Genomic DNA, 22847 nt, shown 5'->3' with positions numbered 1-22847 from the left:
GTTGGAGAAAGTGTCAAAGCTGAGCATCATCAGCATGATGGGGATCAGCATCCCTGTTTCTTTAAGTCCCCCTGATCTTCCCTCTTTCTCTCAGTGTGGTAGGAAACATTCAGTTTTGCTCTTTTTACCCTCTTCTCCTCCTTTTTTTTCTCCTTCATGAACTCATCAGGCTTCACTGTGTGCTACTGAATGCCTCAGCATCCTTGGCATCATGAGTTTATAAACTACTGTGTCTTTCCAATGCCATGAATTGGAGAAAGAGTGATTTCCTCTTCATGGCATTCTCTTTTTATTGCCTGCCTCGTAGGCTTCTGTCCTTGACCCCATCAGTTCCCACCTTCCTCTCACCAGCTTTACCATTCATTACATCAATTATCACTTGGACACATTCCTCCCATGGTTCTCACACTCTCCTTTTTAGTCCTCCTCACATTTCTTGCATCTTAAATAAGCATTTTGTGAACACTTTTGTCCCCATCTACTCAGTTTGAAAAGCCTGATTCACTATGATTACTCTCTCACAGCTTCAGTCCTCTTCTTCAGCTTCTTCTCAGACTCTTCCCTTCTCTGGACTGTCAGAGTGGCCTCAGACCTGCTTCTTTGACAGTGTTCTGCCAGCTCCAAAAACATGGCAATGAGCCTTCACACTTCTTTTGGGGGTGGTAACTCTTCTCCTTCAACCTAGTCTTCCTCTGCTTCTCTAGAGGTTCTTACTACCTTGCTGATCTTCCTTTCTCCTTTTTTCCTCCTCATCTCTCTTTTGGCAGCTCTAATACTCTCCATGACCTTAATTTGCTCCTGTGGTTTCAGCCCCACCTCTACAGTGATGGCTCTCTGTGCACCCTGGACCTCTGCTTGTCCTATTTCCCCTTCACCCTCGCTGTGCTTTGGTGTCATTCCTGATAAAAACTGAAAGAACTATTAGCCTTCAGTTGGGTAAACAGAAGGGAGATATATTTATATACACACACAATATGGTCTATATTTAGGCAATAGTCTAAATATACAGAAATCTGAGGCAAGGAAAGGGAGAATAGAATGTTCTCCATGTCTCCATTAAGAAGTGGACAAATTGCAATGGAGACTTAGGGCAAAGAGGAGCTCTTTGACTGTGCAAGCAGGTAAATCTGGAGATAAATTGACCAGAGGAGGCTGTAGAGTTTCTTTTTTTGGAGCTTTTTATGGATAAGTTGGGTCGAGAACTGTCAGGAATAGTTTAGGGAGAGCTGTTGCAGTTCTGATCTACAGTGTTCTTTTCCTGTCTTCTCCTTTGAGTCCAGATGTCAGCAGAAACTCAACAGCTGTGCATCTCACCTCCGCCCTCTTGCTTGTGCTTCCACAATGTCTGCCATGGTCTCTTTTTTTCTCTCTCTGATTACACTCCTGTCAATGCAACTTACTCTTTTAATTTACCAAGTTCTTCTTCCCTCCTGCTCCAGCCTCTCCAAGCAGGCAAAGCCAAATCACCTCTTTTATACCTTTGTACAACCCACCCCTCCTCTGAGCCTTCTCAAACTCATTCTCCTAGAGCTGCTTGAAGCCCCCAAGCTTTGCTGTAAGACCCAGCCTGTTCCTGAGCTGCCTCTCTGAGCCTTGTCCCACTCACAGGTCCAACCCTGCTCCTCCTTGCCTCTCCTATTGCCCTGGAACTTCCCCTCATGTTGCACAGCCCCATTCTCATATGCCAGCCATCCCCCCTTTCTTCTGTTCCTCCTTCCAAACCCTCATCTGCCATCCACCTCCACTTCCCTTCTGTTGCTTAAAAGATCTCATTTTTCCCCCTCTTATAGGAAAACATTCCTATTTAGGGGAGCATGTGCCAAAGAAGAACTTGGACTTTAACTGCTGCCCCACATTTGCCTTGGCCTTGAAGGGGGCCAAGCCTTTTCTGCAGTGTCTGTATGGGCTCTGAGCTATCAGAAAAACGTGTAATGCCCCTTCCTTTATTTCTTTCATCTTTTAACCATTGCCATACAACTTTTTGGCCACCCAGCCTCAGCATTAATCATGGAACTGGCCACTCCTGGCACGTCTGTTGACAAAGAGAGGCCCAGATTTCTCTTCTTAAGAAGACCAGTGCAAACCAGAGTGAAGGAACTCAGGGCATGTCAGGGTCCCACGTTCCTGAGAATCAGTGACCATCTGCATTTTTGTTTAGAGAGTTTAAATTCATACCCAGGACATTTTTGGTAGGACTTTTACTGATTCAAATAAAACAAACTCCAGTTTGGGAAGTATTAATAAACAAAAACAAAACAGAACAAGTAACTCTTCTGACTGAAAATTTAAAGTTTTTCTCAGAAAAAAAAATATGTCCATTTGGGATGACAACTTTGACAGACTTGCTTAATTGCTACCTCACAAAGAAAAGGGATTTTCTTTTTTACAGCTGACCTCCAAAATACAATGAAAAGGTCCATACCCAGTGCCACTCGTGCAGCAGAAGCATCATAGTTGATCCAGAAGGAGACCCAGGACAGGATGGTGATGAGGATGGAGGGCATGTAGGTCTGCAGGATGAAGTAACCAATGTTCCTCTTAATCCTGAAACTCAGGGATAAGCGCAGATACGAACCTGCCAGTGAGACATCAGAGGAGGATGTGGTGTGAGAGGAGGGCAAGGCTGGGTTTGTGCTAAGAGCTTAGGTTAGGAATTGAAATTTTATTTGGAAAAAGTTCTCAAGAGGCAGGAATAATGAGAAATCTGCTGGTTTCTGCAGCTGGTTTTGCAAACTGGTCAGCTTTTGCAAAGGGTCCCTTCAGAATCTGCTCGGTTGCCCCAGAGTATTAAGAAGAAAGGAAATTCTACATAAGTGACATTATTATATTATATCAGCCATCATGGGAGAACGGCTGTTCAGTGCTGGAATTGCTGTTATGGTGCCAGCCAATATGATGGAGGCTTACACAGGAGACTTTAACCCTATATTTGGGTGCTACAAGATGATTTTTCAATGTTTCATGTGCCAGCTCTGCCTCCAAACAGCAATGAAGATCTGAATCATATTTTTCCCATGCTGTTCTAAAAATGGGTTATGGTCAGACTGGGCAAATTCACATGCAAATAGAGTACTGTTAGTTAATCTGAAGGTCTCTTTTTTATTATTTTCAAGTTGTTGCAACTTCCTCCTAATCTTTTAGCAAACCTAATGAGGATAGTGAGGATAATAAGTACTTTTTACAGTCCTTCCACTGGAGCAGGCTAATTTTGACAGGGAGGAAGCAGTGCCTCTTTCATTGCTGTGAGACAAAGTCCAAGTAATTTCTCCTGCCCACCTCTGTCCCTCAGGCAAAACAGGAGCCTGAAATATGGGTGTAATCCTGGCTGGCAGCTAAAGTAACAAGAAAACAGCAGTTTTAAACCATCAAGGATGCAAACTGGGAAAAAGGAGTTATTGTTCTCTCACCACCATGTGCCACTTGTATGGCTTGAACACAATATTTCACCAGTCTTTTAGAGACAGGTGTGTGCTGTGCTGTCTTGGCAGTGAACTCCACCCCAGACCAGCAACCAAAATCCAACCCCCTCCAACTTTCCAGCTGGCAGCATCTGAATCGTCCCAGGTATTCTCTCCAAACCTTTTTATTGCCATGTACAGATGGGTTTGCATCATTTCATAGCCCACTTGCTTCTCAATGGATATATTTTCTCCTTACTTTGCACCTACATTAGCTTTGAGACCCAGATGTAAACCACATAAAAAATCAGATGAAGGCTGAGAACCTTCTGAAGAGGTTCTGAACTCACTCATTATTTTGACTAAGAAAGTGGAAAAATCGCAGTGGGGAAAATGACCCTGGAAATCTTTGAAAAGAAGCAGACAAAAAAAAAAAAAAAAAGAAGAAAAAAAAAAAGAAAAGAAAAAAGCAAAGCTGGTGGGTGCAGAAGACACTTTTTTTAGAGGAACCCCAAGGTGAAGCCTAGATCCTAAGTTAATGCCCCAGCATCTGAGTCAGAGGGATTCAGCCCAGTTGATCAGCAGCAGCTTTGCCCATTCCATGCATCCCTTGCCCAGAGACTCACCAGTGGTGAAGACAACTTCCCTGCTGACCAGCCTCTGCTCAATGATGGTGAACTGGGGCAGCTCCAGCACCTCCATCCCTGTGACAGCAGAGTCATTCCCTTGCCAGAAGAAGACAATGTCATCCACGGTGTAACCATCTGCAGGGAGGAAGGAGCACACAGGGAGAGCTGAGCTGACAGGCTGGACCAGAGGACACCTCCATTTGCACTAAGGTGATTTGGAAAAGGATCCAAAAGAAAGCCCACACCAAGCCTAGCCTCTCCCTGCTGATGTATTTTCCTTCTTCAGCTGAGCTTGGCAATACAGTCCCCAGGAGAAGAGTTAAAATTGGCCAGGACTCCCACTTCTGGCTAGAATTCAGACCAAAGGTGAAGTGTGGCCCATCCAGCCTGGACTTGCACAATGTAATCTCCCTGGCTGACTTGTGCACCAGGAGCCTCTGATAAATGCACCAAACACAGCATTTTGCTTTTTAAAAACTGCCTCCTTTTACCAGGAGGGGGAGACCACACAGTACAGACTGGTGGGACTGGGGAAACAGGGCAGCTCAGTATTAAAAATTCCCAGAGAGGAGAAGATCTGCAGCAGCAGTTGAAAAGAAGTTTGAAGATCAGAGCACCTCCCTTTTCTAAGTCCTCTCAGTCAAAATTCAGATCCAAGAAGCGAGCAGAGTCTCTGAGGCTGGGGGCTGTTTTACCAAGTGCTGGCTGAGAAGAGCAGTAATGAGAGAAGAGAGGAAGGGGAGCCAGACTCAAATATTCATCCCTTACATTTCAGGACCATGGGTTTGCTAACTCAGCCAAGCTTCTTGCTTTAACCCCAAAATATACACAGCAGACAGGGCTGCATGGGCTGGAAATGTGACCCCCAAGTGCTCTGGACTCGTGGGGAATGAGGCCCAGGGGATAAACCATGAAACTCCTCACCCAGCAGTGCCATGTCCACAGCCCTGCCTGTCCTTGGGACACGGATTCATCACAACTTGAAAATCACTTGTATGTTTTGAAGCCCTTTGGCTGTAGCTGCACAAGGTGGCCTCAGATTCTCAGTAAAGCTTCCTGGGAGCAGTAAGAAATGGCCAGGCTTTGGTGCAGCTCGGGGCAAGGCTGCCTTGTGAGCATGAGCTGCCCACAGCCAGCTCGTGTTCACACCTGCACTGCAGCACAGCAGCCTGCCTCTGCCACCCAGCCTGGCACACAGGCCATGCCAGCTCACAGCCACTCAGCAGAGTGCCACCACACCCAGCACCGGGCACCAGGGCAGTGAGGAGCTGTTGAATGCTGAGGAGAAATTCTTCCTTGTGGCTAAGGGTTACCCCAGATCAGAGGTGAGCCTTCGAGGACAGAGTCACCTGAAGCTGCTGAGTGGACCCAGGGCTTAGCAGTCTGCTCTGATCTCACAGCTGACCCTGCTTTGAGCTGCAGGCTGAGACACCTCGAGGTGTGCTCCCAAACAGAATTATTTGATGACTGTGCGGTCTCCAAGCCCACATCTTGCGCTCTCACTCATTGCTGCACTTATTCATGGGTGCCAAAATACAAACCCAATCTTCCAAATGCCATGCCACATCTGCTTCTGATGGAAATCAGCTAAGCCAGGGCCCCTCCTCCTGCCCCAGCTGGCATGTTCCTGCTCCCAGAGGGGTGAACCCTCACACCTTGGAGCCCACAGGGTTTCAGGACCCTTGGTTATCCTCCTCACACACAGCTCTGGGCACAGCACCTGTGTTTGCATCACTCAGCCCCAGGCTGGAACCAGCAGGAACACCCAGGTCCCCCCCAGCCCTGCTGATTCCAGCAGCTCCAGCTTAGGGGCACTGTGTGTGATTTCACATGGGAACTCAGCTGGCTCAGACCCTCAGGCTCCCATGCTTGTTCCCAATTTCTCCAGGAGGTTCCCAAGCCCTTTCCCCCCAGCATTCCCCCTCTGCAGAGGTGAGCCCAGCCTGGGAACAATTCACCTCTGCACCTCCTTTGCAGTAAACAAACCACACCGAGCTATTGACATTTCTCACTCACTGCACAACATCTGCTCCAGCCCTTGAACCACTTTTCAGCATCTTCCCTCAACCTCTTCGGATTTCTCAGCTTCCTCCCTAAATTTTGGCACCCAAACACAGCCAGAGCCCGTTTCCCCATCCCAGTGACATGTTTAGAGGCCAATCAATGCCGAGCTCTGACTCACGGCTCCCCTGCTTTATATAACAGGGCTCGCTCCAGCCCTTCCTGCCAGAGCCACAGAGCCTCCCGGAGCTCCCCGTGTGGCTGCAGCCCCCGGGGATGGCCCTGCAGCCCTGCACACAGCCCGGAGCTCACAGAACTGAGCTCCTTCCGGATGGATTCCCATTGGGGAGGATTCAAATGCGCAGCCAGCGGAGCCCCGCACGCCGCTATCTTCATCATCCACAAATTTAACAGCAGTGACTTCAAATTTACTTCCTGATCAGCAATGAAAATGTCAAATTGCAGTAACTAATTTTAGGAGATCTCACAGTTAACTAGCTCTATTCCATTTGTTCTATGACCTGCTGGTGTTGGGTACCAATTTTTTGTATTTTAATTTTTTGTATTATGGCATTATGCAATATGAAATCGAGCATGTTTTTCATGAAGCCATTTTTAAAAAGTGTTTCTAAAGGGAAAGGTTGCTTGGTCTAAAAATAAATGCTTCACTTTGATTTCTAGCTTTAAAGAGAAAACCAAATTTCCATTTTACTTCTAAAAAGTAAACGAACTTTCACAAAGACAAGTCATTTCCATCTGAAATATCGAAAAGTATTGATGTGACGTCTTAAAATGTCAGATTAGCAGTCTGTTTGCAGCCTGCCTCATCAGGTTTTTGTTGGATCCTGGCACACAGTTAGGCAGGGTGTACGTGGTGAGGGCTATTTTTGGGGTGGAGGGATGGGATCAACAGGCAGTGCTTATCTCCTACAGGTAAGAGCCCCCAGGTGCTTCCCAAACCCAGCACCCCTGCATCAGAAAAGGGCTTTTTCTCTGAGGTTTGGGTTGGTTTTGTTTATCAAAATACATTGGTTTTATAATCCAGCCCTGAAAGGACTGATGTTCCAGAGTCAAGTGGAAGCAAAGAAAATGGAGCCCTGCAGTTGAGAATGTGCAAATGTGTAAAAGACAAAAGCTCTGAGGGAGGAAACAATTGGATCTCCTCATCTCGGCCTGGGTCTCAGGAATACTGTGAGGAAATGTAGCTTTGATGAGCAAATTGCCTTGACATGACCCATTAAGAACAAAATCACAACACGGGGAACTGTGGGTAATTCCCTGCCTTCTGTTTGCTTGGTTCTACTGTAAACTGCTCCCAAACTGCTGAGGAGTGGCAGAAATGGCATTCTGGCACTGGTGCCTGCAGCAGGACCTCATTTCCATCCCCTGACCCTGCATGGGTGGGATGGGGAGGGCAGCTCCCAGCCAAGGTGATGTGGGAGCTCCCTGATGGAGGGAGCAGCTCCCAGATCGTTCCCTGATGGAAGGAGCAGCTCCCACATCCCTCCCTGATGAAAAGAGCAATTCCCAGATCATTCCCTGCTGGAAGGAGCAGCTCCCAGATCATCCCCTGATGGAAGGAGCAGCTCCCAGATCATTCCCTGATGGAAGCAGCAGTTCCCAGATCATTCCCTGATGGAAGGAGCAGCTCCCAGATCGTTCCCTGATGGAAGGAGCAGTTCTCCCTGATGGAAGGAGCAGCTCCCAGATCGTTCCCTGATGGAAGGAGCAGTTCCCAGACAATCCCCCCGAGGCTGCACAGGGAGCTCTGCTGCTCTGGACAGCCCTGGAGGGAACCTGCTGTGCATTTTTATCAGGGAGAGCTGGACCTGCTCTGCCAGCACAGCTGGAAGAGGATTTCCATGGGCACCCAGGGAACATCCAGGCAGGGATGAGGGCTTGGGTGCCACTTCCCACACGGAATGGAGCCAGCCATGAGCAATGACAGCTTCCTTTAGGCTAAGGGAGGTTTCCCCACCCTCCCTGACTGATTTTAATGCCCAGCCTGCTGCTAGAGCTCTGTTTTCCCGGGAATTTCCCCCATGGGTGAGGAGCCCGGTGCTGTGGCAGCCCCGGGGGGCACCCCCAGGAGCGGGTGGCATCAGGTGGCACCGTGTGGCAGGGGATGTGCCCGAGGCATACGCACAGCTCTCGATCTCCAGCGTGCAGTTCTGCTGGTCCAGCGGGTACCTCCGCAGGTCCATCATGCAGGCGGCCGTGGTGGTGATCCTGAAAGGGAAAGAGGGACAAAAATACAATAAAATTTAATAAATAAATAAATAAATCAAAATAAATCTGTTGTGTCTGCTTTTTTTTTTTTCTTAACAAAAAGAAAAAGGAATAAAAGGAGAAATGAAAGGCAGAAGTGAAAGTCAGGCAGCATTTGGGGCCGCTGTTTCCCTGGAAACCAGGGAGATCCGGGGTGGGAGGTGTGCAGGGCGGGGGGCTGCTGCTGCTCACCCCCAATGGCACGGCACAAACCCTCCCGATTCACGTCAGCAGGCAGCATCTCCATTAACGGGGTGGGGAGGGACCCGTGTGCCCGCTCTGCCCCTCCCTGGAGAGACACAAAGAACCCGGGAGGAGGCACAGCCCCGGCTGGGGGAGAGGAGAGGCTGCCAGCGGAACAGGGAGACAGCAGGCACGTGTGTGTGGGGCTGGGGATGGACTGGCTCCACCGCCCAGCAGTGACCTATTGCTGACCACATCATCACCCCCTTCCCTCACAGGCTGCCCCAAACCCCCTTATTGCAGCCCCCCATCCCCATCGTGCCCACTTTGGCACTGCCAAACCCAAAACCCAAAACCCCAGAGGGCTCTGGCAGAGCCCTCCTGCTCCACAGCCCCGCTAACGGAGGCATCTGTGCACAAATCATGGTGTGGTCATCAAAGACACTTGGGGGATGTGTGTGGGGGTGTGTGCATCCCCCCAAAAAATAAATATGGAGAGAGGATGAGGGTGGGTGTTGCTTTGGGAGCGTGGGGAGGACACAGGGTAAGGAGGTTCAGCTGAGGATGCCAGCAGGGTGTGTGTGTGTGTGTTGTACAGGAAGGAATATTGTACATCTCTGGGGTGGGGGGTTTTGGGCTGGCATAGATGAGGGCATGAGAGGCAGGGACAGAGTTAACTCCCCAGCATGGCAACAGCGCCCTGGAGTTTACAGGCTGCCCCTGTTTCTCAGATCTATAGATCTATTGCTCCCCTCACCCTCTGATGCAGTCTTCTTCCCGTGCAATGGATGTGTGCAGAGTGCTGGGGGGGGGGAGATTGCTGCATTCTCCCCCTATTTTTTCAATTAACCATCTGGAAGGCATTAATCAAGCTACACATTTTTTACTATGTAGGCATAACCAGTGAACTGTTAACTAGAAAGCTTTATCTTCTGAGCCCTGTGGCCTGGGAGAGAGAAAAAAGAGGGAAAAAAGAAAAAAAACAAAACAAGAAAGCAGGGAGGATGAGATGGCGAACCAGTGAAAGAGAACGAAAAAAAAAGAAAAAAACATCAATGGCAGAAAAAGAGACCAGAAAGGGGGAGAATATGGGAGAAGCTGAGCATAAAATTGGAAATGGGGAGGAGGGGGGAAGAATGTGGGAGGATAGAAGGGGGAAGAGGGCTGCCCCGGTGGGGGTATCGGGGCAGGGGCTGTGGCAGGGCAGGCTGGCAGCCCCGCAGAGCTGCTGGCTCTTTAAGAAATCTCGTGTGCTAAATTTATCTTCTCTGCTGTCTGTGAAGTCTGTTTGTAGGAGATGAAGCCTTGAGGAGAGCCTTTGCCACTGCCTGCCGTGCTATAAATAGATCCGAAGAGACGAAGGGAATTTATATATATCCTCACTGGGTCTAGATACAACACTGCAACTGCCCTCTCTCCGAGCAGGGGGCCCAGGCGAGCTCTTAACCCTTTCATCTGTAATGCATTTGGGGTGGAGGAGAAACCTCTGAGGGGGGAGAAGGACAACAGGACAGGAACCACTTAAAAAATTACCACCGCAGCCTTGCCCTTGCGTGGATTGCTTTCAGAGCCTCCCAGCTGGGCAGCTCCAGGAGGGCAGCTGGGAACGCAATGCCTGTCCCACCCTAATCCTGCTGCTCTGCTGGGGTAGCTGGGCATTGGGGTGCTGGGGGAAACAAAAAGGGGGAGCTGCAACCTTGGCAGGAAAGCCCAAGGTGGGAGGCGCAGAGTCCACGGTGGCCGGCGCAGGGACCAAGGAGTGGGATGAGTCATCCCCCAGTGCTGCACACAGCATCCACTCCCTGGATTATGCTGCACCCCTGGGAAATCGTGGCCACAAATGCGCTTTTCTGTTTTCCCTAAAGTGTGAGATGCAAAAAATGCATTAAATGAAAATTTTCCACCCCATTTGTGGAGCCCCGCGGGCTAAAAAACCTTTGCACAGTGTCCATCCCAAAATCGCAGCCTGGCTGGCTGGCTTGGCTGCAGAAAGGACATGCAGCCTGCTCTGCTCACACAGGGACCCTCTCGCCAGGATTTGCTTATCACCTGCAGTGCTGGTTGGAAATGCAGAGCGTGACACAGTGAGATATGGCTGCTACACTCCATGCACCAAACCCTGCTCACACTGGCAGCTGGCATAAATCCACAGCCACGCCAATGATTTCTGCAAGATCACACCAATTTGTATCAGCAGAGATTTACATCAGGGCAGAATTTAGCCCTGTTGATTCAAAAGGAAGGGACAGGTAGGACAGAAAGGAGAAAAACAAGATTAAGAGGACATTTGTCCTCAAAAAGCCAGATAATTTCTTTCTTTGCAATGAAAGGGCAGGTATATCCACACTGTATGGCTCAGCATCCTCCAGAGATACCCCAGTTAGATGCAGGTCCCAAACTCCAGGTGATCTGCCCGTGTAAAGCTGCTTGGGCAGGTAAAATGGGAACCATGTCAGGCTTTGCTGTGGTTTTTGAGCAGAGGTGGCACAGCCATCCCCAGCTGTGCCAGGCTGTAGCCACCTGCTCATCCAGAGAGTTTCACCTGCAGTGCCTGCCCGGCCTGGGGACACCAGCACTGCAGGACCACCAGGTGTGGGGGCCTGAGTGGAACAAGATCCAAGAGGCAGCTGGTCTGGGGCACCAGATCCAGCTCAGGTCCTGCCTCTGGGCTTCCTAAACCCTGATAAACCAACCCAGCTTGGGGTAAAGCAAGTGTGTATCCCAGAGAGATGGAGGTGTTTGACTCTTTAGACTTCAGGTCTTACGAAGCATCCTGGACACCAACTTCCCTTTGGTAGTACCCTGCTTGAAGAGTCAACTTTCACCTGCTCCTAGAGGGGCCAAGGAGAGCTTTGTCCAGCTCCTTTGGTGGCTGTGTACCCAGGGCAGGTGGGACTCATGGAGGGATGAGAGGCTTCATGCACCTCTCGCAGTCAAAGGGGAGCATGAGCAAATCTCAGTCACCCCAGTGACATTTTGGGGTCACAGCACATGCTACCTCTGGTGCAGAAGGGCACAGGACCAACATTTGCCTCATTCTTTCATGGGTATAAATGTATTACCTTGATAGACTCTGAGCTGTTGTGTGAAAAGATGGGTTTGCTTGGCACGTGGGAGACTGCATGGGGAGTATGGGATAGGGGGATGGATGAGGGGGTGACACTCAGGAGCTCTTGTCTCAATAGGCTTAAGAGAAAATTAAGGTGGAAGGAAAATAAGAGGTGGAAAAATGAGGAGAGAGAATGGCATGAGCACAGCTAGGAAAGGCAGGAGTGGAGATGACAGAGAGGAGAGCAGAGAGCACAGGACAGAGCAGCAGGGTAAGGAAAGAGAGGAGGAGGATCAGGGAATGCACGGGGTAAAGCAGCCTGGAGAGGAAGAGCTGGAGGAGAAGGAGAGGTTAAAGGAGGGAAAGCAGAGGAGAGGATACTCACTCAGTGAGCAGGGAGATGAGGAGACAGGGAACAAACCATCATCCTGTAAACAGCTCTAGACAGAGCACACAGCCTCCAGAAGACGTGAGCACAGTGAAAGGGAGCAGGGAGCGCGGGGACCAGAGGGAACGCCGGGGAAGGATGCCACCTTCCCCGTGGCGCTAGCATGAGGCGCTGGCGCCCGGCCAGCCCGCATCTTCTCCCTCCCCCTCCTCCTCTCCTGCTTCTCTACCCACCTCCCTCCCCTTTTAAATTCAGAAATTTCTGTGGTGTGAAATTTCATCTAATTTGACGGCGATTCACGGAGACACTGCCCGTGGAGGGAGCGGCTCTCCCGCGCCGCGCGCTCAGCGAAGCGTCCAGCGCCTTCCACACCGAGCCCGGCCACCACCACGGCACCCTGCAGCTCCCCTGCCCTGCCCCAGCCCCTGCCCACCCCACAGGCCTCGGGGTCAGCCCCTCACAACATTTACAGCTCCTTCCTCACAAAAAAAAAGACATCCATGCCCTTGGCTCTAATTGTTTCTCCTGAGGTCTGTAGGCGGTTGTGCCATCCAAGCAGCCAAGGCCTGACTGCCCTGCTACTCCAGTGCACAGCTGGCAGGCAAACATGGGTCATCTGGGGAGACACTGCTGTGGAGAAAGCACCGTGCAGCTCACAGAAAAATAAAAAGAAGAAAAAGGAGAAAAGGGACATGGATGAGATGTTGAGCAGCTTGGACAGGCTGATGGAGATCCCCTTCTCTGCCTGCACCAAGTGGATCAAGCAGAAGGCAAAGCAATATGGATACCTCACCCTGGAGAGTGCCCTCGTACCCAAGAGAGGTAGAAACGACCTCTAGAAAAACATCCATGGAGCTCTAAGTCACACAGGGCTAGTTCTGAGTGTCTGATTGTTACAGTGAGGAAAGCTCTGCCCTATTGAAGCTGGTATGGCCAGAGCAGATGCTGGCATGGGGAGGGTGGTGCAGCCTCGACTGCTGCTCTGCACCGAGCCTGGCAGCAGCAGAGCATGGCCCCAGCACAGCTGCAGCATAAAAGGGAGCGCTCAGGTTGCTGCAAACTATCAGTTCTCCACAAATATTTCAGTTCTCTGACATGAACACCACCAGCCATTTCATTCCCCCTCTGATCCTCCTCATCACTGTTTACTTATTAATGGCTTCTTCTGTCTTATTTAGAATGATTATATAAGTGCACAGGCATAGAGCTCCAAGCTGCCATTAAACCCTGCTGCAGTCCAGGGTCTCCTTTCCATCTCCTCCCTACCCTGGTGCTGGGCTCCTTCAGGGGAGCTGCACATTCAGCTCCTGCCCCAGCCACATCTCCCTCTGCTGCAGGCTCTGAGGGCCCTTGGCCACCCATTAATCCCAGCATCATCTCCAGTGTGTTGGGAGAACTGAGCTCACCAGCCACAAGTGTGAGGGGTAAAGGATTACTTCCCAAAAATGTGGCCTGGTTGCAGAAGGAGCAAGTCCAGGCTTTCTAAGGAGCATTGAGTGGAAGACAGAAAACCATTACCTTTGAGGCATTGCTAAACTGAGTGAGGGGCTTTCCCCTTAAAGCTCATCCTCATAAAATCCTTCTGCATCATGACTGTGTCTATCCCAGCAAATTAAAAATGCCTGGCACTGGTTTCTGAGGTCAGTGTCAACTGGCATGGAACAGTCTTGGTCTACACTTCAATTTCTACCCCACAGAAAAGGATCTGGCTGCAGGAAGCCTGTTGGGAATGGTCACCAGCCTCTGCTGGGCTCTAACTGGGGATGCCCAAGGGACTGTTTTGGGCACAAGCAAAGCCAGGAAACAAACTGACTGATGTTCAGTCTCCAGGAATATTCCCCAACACCTTTGGCTTGGAAAGGACGCTGACTAAAACTCAGTATGGCTGAGAAGAGGAGGGGAACAGCACAAATCCCCCACCACTGCCTTTCTAATTCCAGGGGAGACACAGTCAGCAAGCGCCTCACCCTATTTCCCTGTTATGGATGAAGTGCCATGATGCTGGGACTAACACAAACACCTTCACAGCCAAAGACAAACATTTAAGTTGCTGGTTACAACTTTCTGGATTCCAGATCTCCTGAGAAGCTAAAGATGCTCCCATCCCCTTGGGAAGCAGACTCCCAAAGCTCCCAGCAGTTTGCAGCAATAAGGAGAAGGGATGGAAGCTCAGGTTCTGCAGGACTTATTCAGGCTCGCCCCATGGGGCAAGTTAGACTCCTACAGGAATTCTGGTGACTAAGAGAAGAAAGAGAGGCAAAATTACTGTTTTGCTAAACATGGGAATAAAACCAAAACCGAGTTCTTACTCTGTACGTTCTCAAAGACAGTCATAAAAAACATGCTGGCAAATGTCACCTTCTGCCTGGCAGTAAGCACAAACTTCCAAGGGCCTGGAGGGATTTATAAACCCATGGTGAATTTTGCCATTCTTTTAACACAGCCTGATCTTTGCAAACTCCTGGAGGTCATGACTGAACCACGAGCAAGGCAAGGATATGGAATATTTTCCTCTCGTGTCTGTTTGCCTAAAACTGACTCCACAAGCCTTGGCACAATGCTGCTAAGGTCACTCTGTTTCCAAAAGCATCTGTGCTTGCATAGGCATCCTTTGATGAATAACAGTGTGCACTGCACTCAGATGGGAGAGGAAAAGGAAGGTTTTCTAAACTAGTGCTCAGGGTACCACTCCTCTTAACCAACCATTCTTCCACCCTGGGAGAGTGGAAAACTGCAAGGTTTTGTTTTTCTGCCCCTTTATTCCATCCCAAATGCACCATGCATTTGGCCAGCTGCCAGCTGAACTGGGGGACAGGAGACTGGTGGAACACCTTAAAAAGGTTCTTTTCCTACACTTGAGTTTCAGATATCAGTGACTTGCACTTAACAGAGGTATCTCCCTCCAAGAGCATCAGGCTGGCACAAGTTGCATTAATAAAACAGCAAAACAAACCTATGGGAGGTGGCAAAGAACAGGCAAAGCCCAGGGACAGGCTTAAGAGTGGTGGCTGGGACAGGATATTTAGGAAGATGAAGAGGTGCTGCCAGGGTGAGCTGGAGGCTCAGGGCACACCAGCTGCCTCAGGAGACAGTGGATGCTGCCTGACCTCTGTTTCTGCTAATAAACAACTCAGACTCATAGGAGATGGAGCACAGGCAGCAACTCCAGCCAGGATGTGCTTGCCTTTGTTCTTGCAAAGATGCAAGGATGTTAAGGATGGAGGAGCAGCTTTGGCTTTGCTGCTTTGTCCTGTTCTAGTAAGCTCCAATTTCTTCCACAGCTTCTAAGATTATTGAGAAATTCCATACTATTAAACTTTCTTTAAGTGTTTCCTGTTAAATCCATCATCCCAACCACAGGAGACAAAAATGCAGGAGAGAATCTGGGGAGCTGAGCCCTTAATTAAACACCCTCACCTACCTAATGAATTTTTCTTCAACCTCCACATCTTTGTGCTAAGGAGCTGGCCCAAGGCACGGCTTGGGGGTGGGAGCAGGACAAGGCTCCAGGACCAGCTCCGAGGGGATGGATGGATGGATGGATGGATGGATGGATGGATGGATGGATGGATGGATGGATGGATGGATGGATGGATATGAGTCCAACTTTTTGCACCCCAGCTGCCACAGGGGAGATTTCTGCTGGCCTTTACCTAGCCTGCAGAGGGAGCAGGCAGAGCTCCCATAGGCAGGGTCGAGCCTGAATCATCTCTCACATTTCCAGAGAAAACTCTCTCAGGGAGGGAAAGGGAAGCAAAAATAGTAGATTTCTTCCCTGCTGGCCTGTGAGATGGGAGAAGAAAATTGCTCAGTGGTCTCAGCACAGAAAAAAACTCCTCTGTGTTAAAAACTCCTGTCTTAACCCATCAGGCCAGATTCTTGCAGAAAATCAACAAATACCCATGGAGAAAACAAGGACATGGCTGCAGACAGCATCTCCAAGTGAGACAGGAGCAGAAGAAACCTTTCTACTGGCTGGAGAGCTAAGTAGCCCCAGGCTAGGACCTGGGGAATGCAGCCCTGCCAGGGCCGGAGCCTGATCAAGGGGCAGGTTGGGGATGGGGGCTCTGGAGAAGCCCCCAGGAGGAGCCCCAGCCACGGGGAGCAGGCAGGGCAGGCTCTGCGGTGCCACAGGGGGCTGTGGCAGTGTGACAGTGTCCCCAGGGCTGAATGGGCCAGCAGGTGGGATGTTTGCCATCACCCTGTGCTGCTCCACAGTGCCAGGTGGGCCACAGGGATGTCCTGGCTGCTGCTGTGCCCAGCAAGGGTCAGAAGTGAGAGAGCTGGTGGCCCCAGGAGCAGCTGACTGGTGAGAAGTCACCATGGAAAGCAGAAATGAGGCGCTGCCAAAGCAGATACACCCAGCATCTCTCAGCTTAAAACATTTTGAGGTGTCTGAAGCATGGCAATTCTCTCGCTCTTGCTTTAAGGGATTTTTTACACTGATGAGAGGGTTCTGCCTCCCCAGGAGAGCATTCCTGGGGCTCGGAGCCCCACGGTGCTGCCTTGGCACCTCTGCGTGCTCCTGAGCTGACTCATCCCTCGAGCACACCTCGTTACATCACCAGGGCCAGGAATAAAAACCCCCACCTCACACATGCACACGTTCCCCAGCACCACCCCCAGCTTCGCAGGAGGAGATCCCTCCTTCCCTCCACACAGGATTTAGCCTCCACCACCACCAAATTCCTCTGCACTTCTCCAGTTGCTCAGTTTACACTGCCTGGGCTCCTCGCCAGCCAGGCACGGTCCACGCTGCTCCCTGCCTGCTTCCCAACATCCCAGATTCCAGGGAAGAATTCCTGCTCCCCAACATCCCAGATTCCAGGCAGGGATTCCTGCTCCCCAACATCCCAGATTCCAGGGAAGAATTCCTGCTCCCCAACATCCCAGATTCCAGGCAGGGATTCCTGCTCCCCAACATCCCAGATTCCAGGGAAGAATTCCTGCTCCCCAACATCCCAGATTCCAGGGAGGAATTCCTGCTTCCCAACATCCCAGATTCCAGGGAGGGATTCCTGCTTCCCAACATCCCAGATTCCCCCCCAGCCCATGGAGACAGCCTGGCCTCCTCACATCACCTGTTTTGTCAAAAACCCTCTAATTAGAACGACACCAAACGGCTTCAAGATTTCCCTGAAGGATGTTTTAAAGCTGGTTTCAAATATGATTCCCCAATTACCACATGAGAATTTCAGCATTGTTACAGTGGTTGCTATTTTTAGGTCTCTGAAAACAGACAGCGAAATGCTGGTGACATCAGCACTTGACAAGTGTCGACTTGTTTCACTACCAAATGGATGCTGCATGGTCTGGGCAAGGAAATAAAAATCCCAGACCAATGTAGAGCTTGAATGTGTGATAATGTAAAGCTTATTGAATATTGGGGCAGGGCTCCAGACAGTGTCTGGAGGTCCAGAGGAAGCCTTGGTAATTCTGTTACTCAAACATCAATGGTGGTTGTAAAGCAGCTTGTAAGAGTGAGGGAAATATTGACCTAAGTGAAATATCAACATGCAATGACATGGTTTTTCTCAAATGAAAAAATTCTATTTTTTATTTAAAATTTGATGGAACTGATGCAATTTCTGACCAAAAAAAATTAATCTATTTTTCCATTAGGTGGAAAAATATATGAAATTCAGCCAGTGCTATGCAGATTTTCCTCACTGTTTTATCCACCTCCCTCCACCACCCAGCAGCTTTGTCTTTGTGGGTAGCACCTTCAAGCCTCCCTTTCTGGTGCAGGAATTCCACATCATTTTAGCACTCCCCAGTTTCACACCGTGGGTGAACAGCCCTCCTGTGCTCCACAGGCACTTCTCACTCCAGCAAGGTGTTCAGGGGCCAGGTGAGTGCCAGGTCACACCTCCTGCATCCTCCCGTCCCAGTGCCAGGTCACACCTCCTGCATCCTCCCATGCCACCGTGCCTGCAGAGCTGGGGCTGCCCCCTGGGCTGCCTCGGGGCTCTCTTTGGCTTTCTGGGGTTTGTGCCATCTGGTATCTGCTTGGGGAAGGGGGTAGGAAACACCAATCCTGCATCCCAGCCTCACTGCTGCTGTTTATTCATTCCTTTTGTTGGAGACCTGGCAACCAGCTATTAATGTGAGCCTGGTGGGAATTAATTTTGGAGTAAGCTTTTGTATGGAATGCTTCCCTGAGATGGAGCTGGGTTGCACTTCCTTCAACCATTAATTTGTTAATTCCACCAAAACCAAGAAGAATGTGCTTTTCTGACACCCAGCCCTCAGAATGGATTACAGGGCTTCATTTACTCGTGCAAACAATTTATCTGGAGCCTGCTCTTGTTCTCACAGTGGTCAGGAGCTCCTCATGACTTGGGTGTGCCTTCACTTGGGCCCTGGGGTCTGGTCCAGGGATTGAGCCTGGTCCTGCTGGTCCCTGGAACACTTGCTGAAGGCAAGGGCCTGCCAGGATGTCATCCTTCCCTGCTCTCTGACATCAGAGCCTGCTGGAAAAAAAATGACTGTTGTGCCACAAATAGCATGATTGAGTCACTTTGCTACAGGATCAGCTCAGAGGAGGGGGAAGCGACTGGCGAGGAGGGAGAGGAGCAGGAGATGTGGGATCCGCTCAGGGGGAAACTGGCAAACAAAGGAAAAGAAACAGGTATTGCCTCCTTTGGCCCTCTGCCATCAGGGTGACTCCATTTCATAAACTCCTCCACAAAATGCAGGACAAGAGCAGGATCCAGAGCACAGGGTGCACCTGCCCCTCTCTGCCTGTTGGCAGGGCAAGCCTGGCTGCACATTTACAGAGAGGGGGGAGCTCAGGTGAATATTCAGGGACTGTTTGCTTGCTTGCTTACACCTGCTGTGTCTTTTTGAGTAGGATCACTTTTGTCTGCACCTGGAAAAAACTGGACCTAGTAGTCCTATTTTCAGCAAAATTGCAGGTCCGGGAGTCAGTATAGAAAGCAGCCCTAAAGAAATCCTTTTCCTACCACTGTGAGCAAAGCAAGGGACTTCAAGCATTCAGGACACCTGGCTTGTACTCCCAGTGCTTCCAGCAAGCCACCCTGACCTGAGATACAGCTGGGGAGCAGGAGCTGCCACTGCTCAGAGTTCACTTCTGCAATTGTCATTTTCTCCAGGGGCAAGGGAGCAGCTTCCAGGAAAACCAGCCAAAAGTTAAACCAACACAGGCAGCTCTTACTGAGGCCTGGAAATAGCGGGCAAACTGCTGTCATTTTCTTTCATTTGGCCTGGGTGCAATTTTCCTCTTCTCTTCCATTTGCACAGGGCATTCCAGGGAGCTGGAATGGGAGGGGAAGGGAAGGGAAGGGAAGGGAAGGGAAGGGAAGGGAAGGGAAGGGAAGGGAAGGGAAGGGAAGGGAAGGGAAGGGAAGGGAAGGGAAGGGACAGTACATGAGGAGCTGGCACAGTGGCCCAGCTCAAGTGCAAACCCTCCAAGGACTTGCACTGCCTGGGTTCACACTGCTCGTTCTTCAAGCTAAATAGCAGCTGATAAAAATACACCAGCTCTTGTACTTGTGCTGTGCAGGTGTGTGCAGAGATTGCCCACCAGCCTGGGGGAGGCAGCTCTGTGCTCAGGTGGGCTGATCAGCAGCAAAGAGCAGCCTGAGCTCAGCAGCATTCTTTGCCCCCTCCTTCCTGAATTTATACTCTTACCTGCTTCCAAGTCAAAGCATCTTCCTGCCTGCCCTTCACTCCTGTTGGGATACAATGAGAAGATAGGGGGGAGTCTGCTGTGGGACTGCTGCAGTCTCTCTGGTGGGTCAGCAAAGCCAGCTCGGGGCTCTGTGACAGGTTCAGCCAAACAGCATCACTGGCAATGGGGAGAGATGATGTACCTGTCCTGAGAGGGAGAGGCACAGCAGAGACAGGCTCACAGAGCTGGGCTTGTTGCACCTTTTGCTGTCTCTGGGCATGGAGCAGAAGGCTTCCATTAATTGAAAGGCAAAACCAGCCCAGACATGACCCCAGGGAGCCCAGGGTGCCCCTCAGCACCAGCAGTGCTGCTGCTCCTTTGGCTTCCCTGGGCTCTGCTGCAGGGAGAGCACAGGGCACAACCGCCTCTGGCAGGACGATGTTCTGGGCAGCCTCTTGCTTTGCCATGCCCTACCCTCCCCAAAACAGCCCTGCCACTCAGAGAGGTGTAAAATAATCCTACAAGTCACACTTTGCCACAGAACACGACAGAGCACAAGAGCTGATACTGTAAATGGGAAGGGTGGGTGTACCCTCTCTGAAGGGGAAAGGTCTTTCCTCCCCCTTTCCCTCCATCTCTGGGACAAAAGACCAGAGATGTTATCACAAATATTTGTGGAGCAGGTCAAAAGAGGCAACTGTGAATTTTGGTAATTGAAAAGGAAAAAAAAAAACATGACAAAAATAAAAAACCCTCACCAAACAAACCCAACAACAACGACAAAAAACCCAAACAAATAAAACCCAAAACCCTGAGACTAAAGCAAACAAATACAGGATTGGAAAAATAATTTCCCAGATTTCAGCTGCAGCATCCTGCAGCTGCAAATTTGCTTTTTTGCCCTCTGCTTTTCCATTCAACTGTATTACATACCCTGGCCCTTCACATATCCAGATAAAAGGGTAAGACCAACCTTTTCTCCCTGCACTTCACACAAGCACAGCAATTTCAAAGGCCTTGGACTTGCCTATGTTCCAGACACCACCAAAAATCTCCTCACTGAGGACAATTCTCCTACCAGATATCAATTTTCAAGCCTCCATCCTCAGAATTGTTCTAATAAACAGATGTTTTCCTTAAACTTACACAAACCTATCTTGACCACAAAATATGACTGAAGTGGTTTGACTAAAAAGCTACATTTAGTCTTGGATACCACAGTAACAAAGGCTCATCTCCATGGCCCAAACTTGCAGAAAATTATAAGCAACTGAAAATGAGTGTTTCAAATGGAAGTGTTATGCAACATGAATGACAGTGACCTGAAACGCCCAGAGCAGACTATTCCCCTCTCCAACATCCATCTATAGCAGCACAGGAAATGTTGGAGGCCTGAAAGAAATAGCCATTTCCAGCTTGGAGAAAGAACAGAGACACAAAACTGCGTAGCGCTGGAGCATCTTTTGGGCCCTTGCCTTGCCAGAATATTTTTAGAGACAAGAGAAGTTCAAATGAGGTGTGGTTTTCGACAGGAGTAAGAGCCTGAATGAGGGATGTGGGACTCCAGGCAGCTCTTCAAAATGCAGTTTATTGTATCCAAGAGTTACAGCAGTCCAGGGTTGTGGGTGACAGAGCCTGTGCCTACAGCTGTCAACTCCAGCTGCAGGCAGGCCTGGAGACCCTTTGGTTTTGGTTACAAGTGCATTATAGACTTTTCTTTGCTTGGCATCTTAATAGAGTAGAACCAATCTATACCTTAACTTTTACCTATAGCCTATCATAACCGCTATAGTTACCATACTCATGTTACTGTTCTCCAATCACTAAAAGTTAGTACGTTACAGGTTAAGCTAGAAGTTGCTTTTCAGTTTTCTTGCAGTGGAAAATTCTGAGACCTTTTTTCTGCTTGCAACTTTGCTGACTTGTTTGCCTGTGCTATCTTTCTGCTTGGTAAAAACATCTTCTTGTTTGGGGTGGGTTTTTCCTTTGCTCTAAGCCATAAAAACCCCTTCTAAATAACATATCCTTGGTTAGCTAGTAAGACTGGCTCAGCAATTCTTTTCTTCTATATCAAAACTTGCTTCCATCTCTATTTCTTCTTCAGATTCAACATTCAAAAACCTTCCTGCCAAGTATAATATCTGCGAGACTTTCTTGTCGAACTTTCATCCTCCCCAAGGGACAGGAACCATTCCAGCAAACCCTGGGACTCACCTGAGGCCGTAGAGGACGGTGCCATCGGGGTGGAGCCGGATCATGCGGTTCTTCACCGTCACCCCGTGCAGAAAGGACTTCTTGTCGTTCAGGAAGTAGGTGTCAGGCAGCCACAGCTGGTCGGCCACCCTGTTGTCCAGGGTCAGGTTGAGAGGAAGGTCGTTGTAGGCCAGGCGTTTGTCCCGCCAGCTCTGCTGGAAGTACATGGTGATGGTGTAATCCTGGCAGAGAAACGGGCACACGTCAGCCTGGGGCCACTGCAGCTCCAGCCCCTCACCAACCACTGCCAACACCTCCCCCAGTTCCTCAGCACACAAATGTGTGGGTCCACACCACCAAAAGGTTTTTTTAAGGGGTTTTTGGTTTTTTTTGTTTGTTTTTGGTTTGGTTTGGTTTGGGGGTTTTTGGGGGGGGTTTTGATGGTTTTTTTTTTGTTTGTTTTTTGTTTTGTTTTAGGTTTCTTTTTTTAGTTTTGTTTTTTTTATTTTTTTGGGGTTTTTTTTTTTGGTTGTTGTTTTTTTGTTTTGTTTTGGTTTTGTTTTTTTCTCTTTCTTTTTCTCTTTGTTTTGGAGGGGCATGTGCTGCGATTTGTTCTGTGAAAATGGGAGCAAGCCCATGTTTTACAAGGGACAAAACAACATTATGTTTTGTCTCCTGCTTCCCCTGTCCTTGCCATTTATGTTTCCAATCAAGCAAAACTGCATCCCCCTCCTGCTGTCCCAGCCTGCTGAGAGCTTGTCTGCACTACCAGCAGCAGTTCAGGCCATGGGAGCACCAAAGGGTGCTCAAATTTATGGGGAATAAATTTTAGCCAACAGTGGCTACCCAGCAAAGACTTCCAGGGTTGTTCCCCACTTCCCTCACACAAAGGTCACATAAATGAAATCCACCCGTGTCCAGGCACTGCTCATTAGTTGGTAAAAGCCAGTTTTGGTTTCAGCAGAAGCTGAGGCTGTTCCAAAGGGCACAGGGAGAGCCTCACCTCGAGGCCAAGGTTTGAAGGTTGGGCCAGGCCAGCTGTGACAAGCTCTGAGCACTTGCCTCACTGTGGGAGCTGAGTTTGGAGTTTGTGGTGGTTCTCAGG

The 22847-nt window shown here is 49.7% G+C and overlaps 1 protein-coding gene across 2 annotated transcripts in view; it reads right to left on the bottom strand.

Annotated features, from left to right (window-relative positions):
• Nucleotides 1–22847, bottom strand: part of LOC115914764 (gamma-aminobutyric acid receptor subunit beta-4) — a 79042-nt gene that overhangs the window by 3633 nt on the left and 52562 nt on the right. For both annotated transcript variants that reach the window (XM_030967505.1, XM_030967504.1), the window contains exons 4-7: nucleotides 21764–21984; nucleotides 8175–8257; nucleotides 4025–4162; nucleotides 2423–2575 (exon numbers count right to left, since the gene is read on the bottom strand). In XM_030967505.1, coding sequence (XP_030823365.1) covers nucleotides 2423–2575; nucleotides 4025–4162; nucleotides 8175–8257; nucleotides 21764–21984 — 595 coding nt within the window. The remainder of the gene's footprint in view (nucleotides 1–2422; nucleotides 2576–4024; nucleotides 4163–8174; nucleotides 8258–21763; nucleotides 21985–22847) is intronic.

The sequence above is a fragment of the Camarhynchus parvulus genome, chromosome 4A, assembly GCF_901933205.1.
Source record: "Camarhynchus parvulus chromosome 4A, STF_HiC, whole genome shotgun sequence".
Lineage (NCBI taxonomy): Eukaryota > Metazoa > Chordata > Aves > Passeriformes > Thraupidae > Camarhynchus > Camarhynchus parvulus.
Note: the sequence above shows the minus strand (reverse complement) of the source record. Positions and strands in the feature narration are given on the sequence as shown.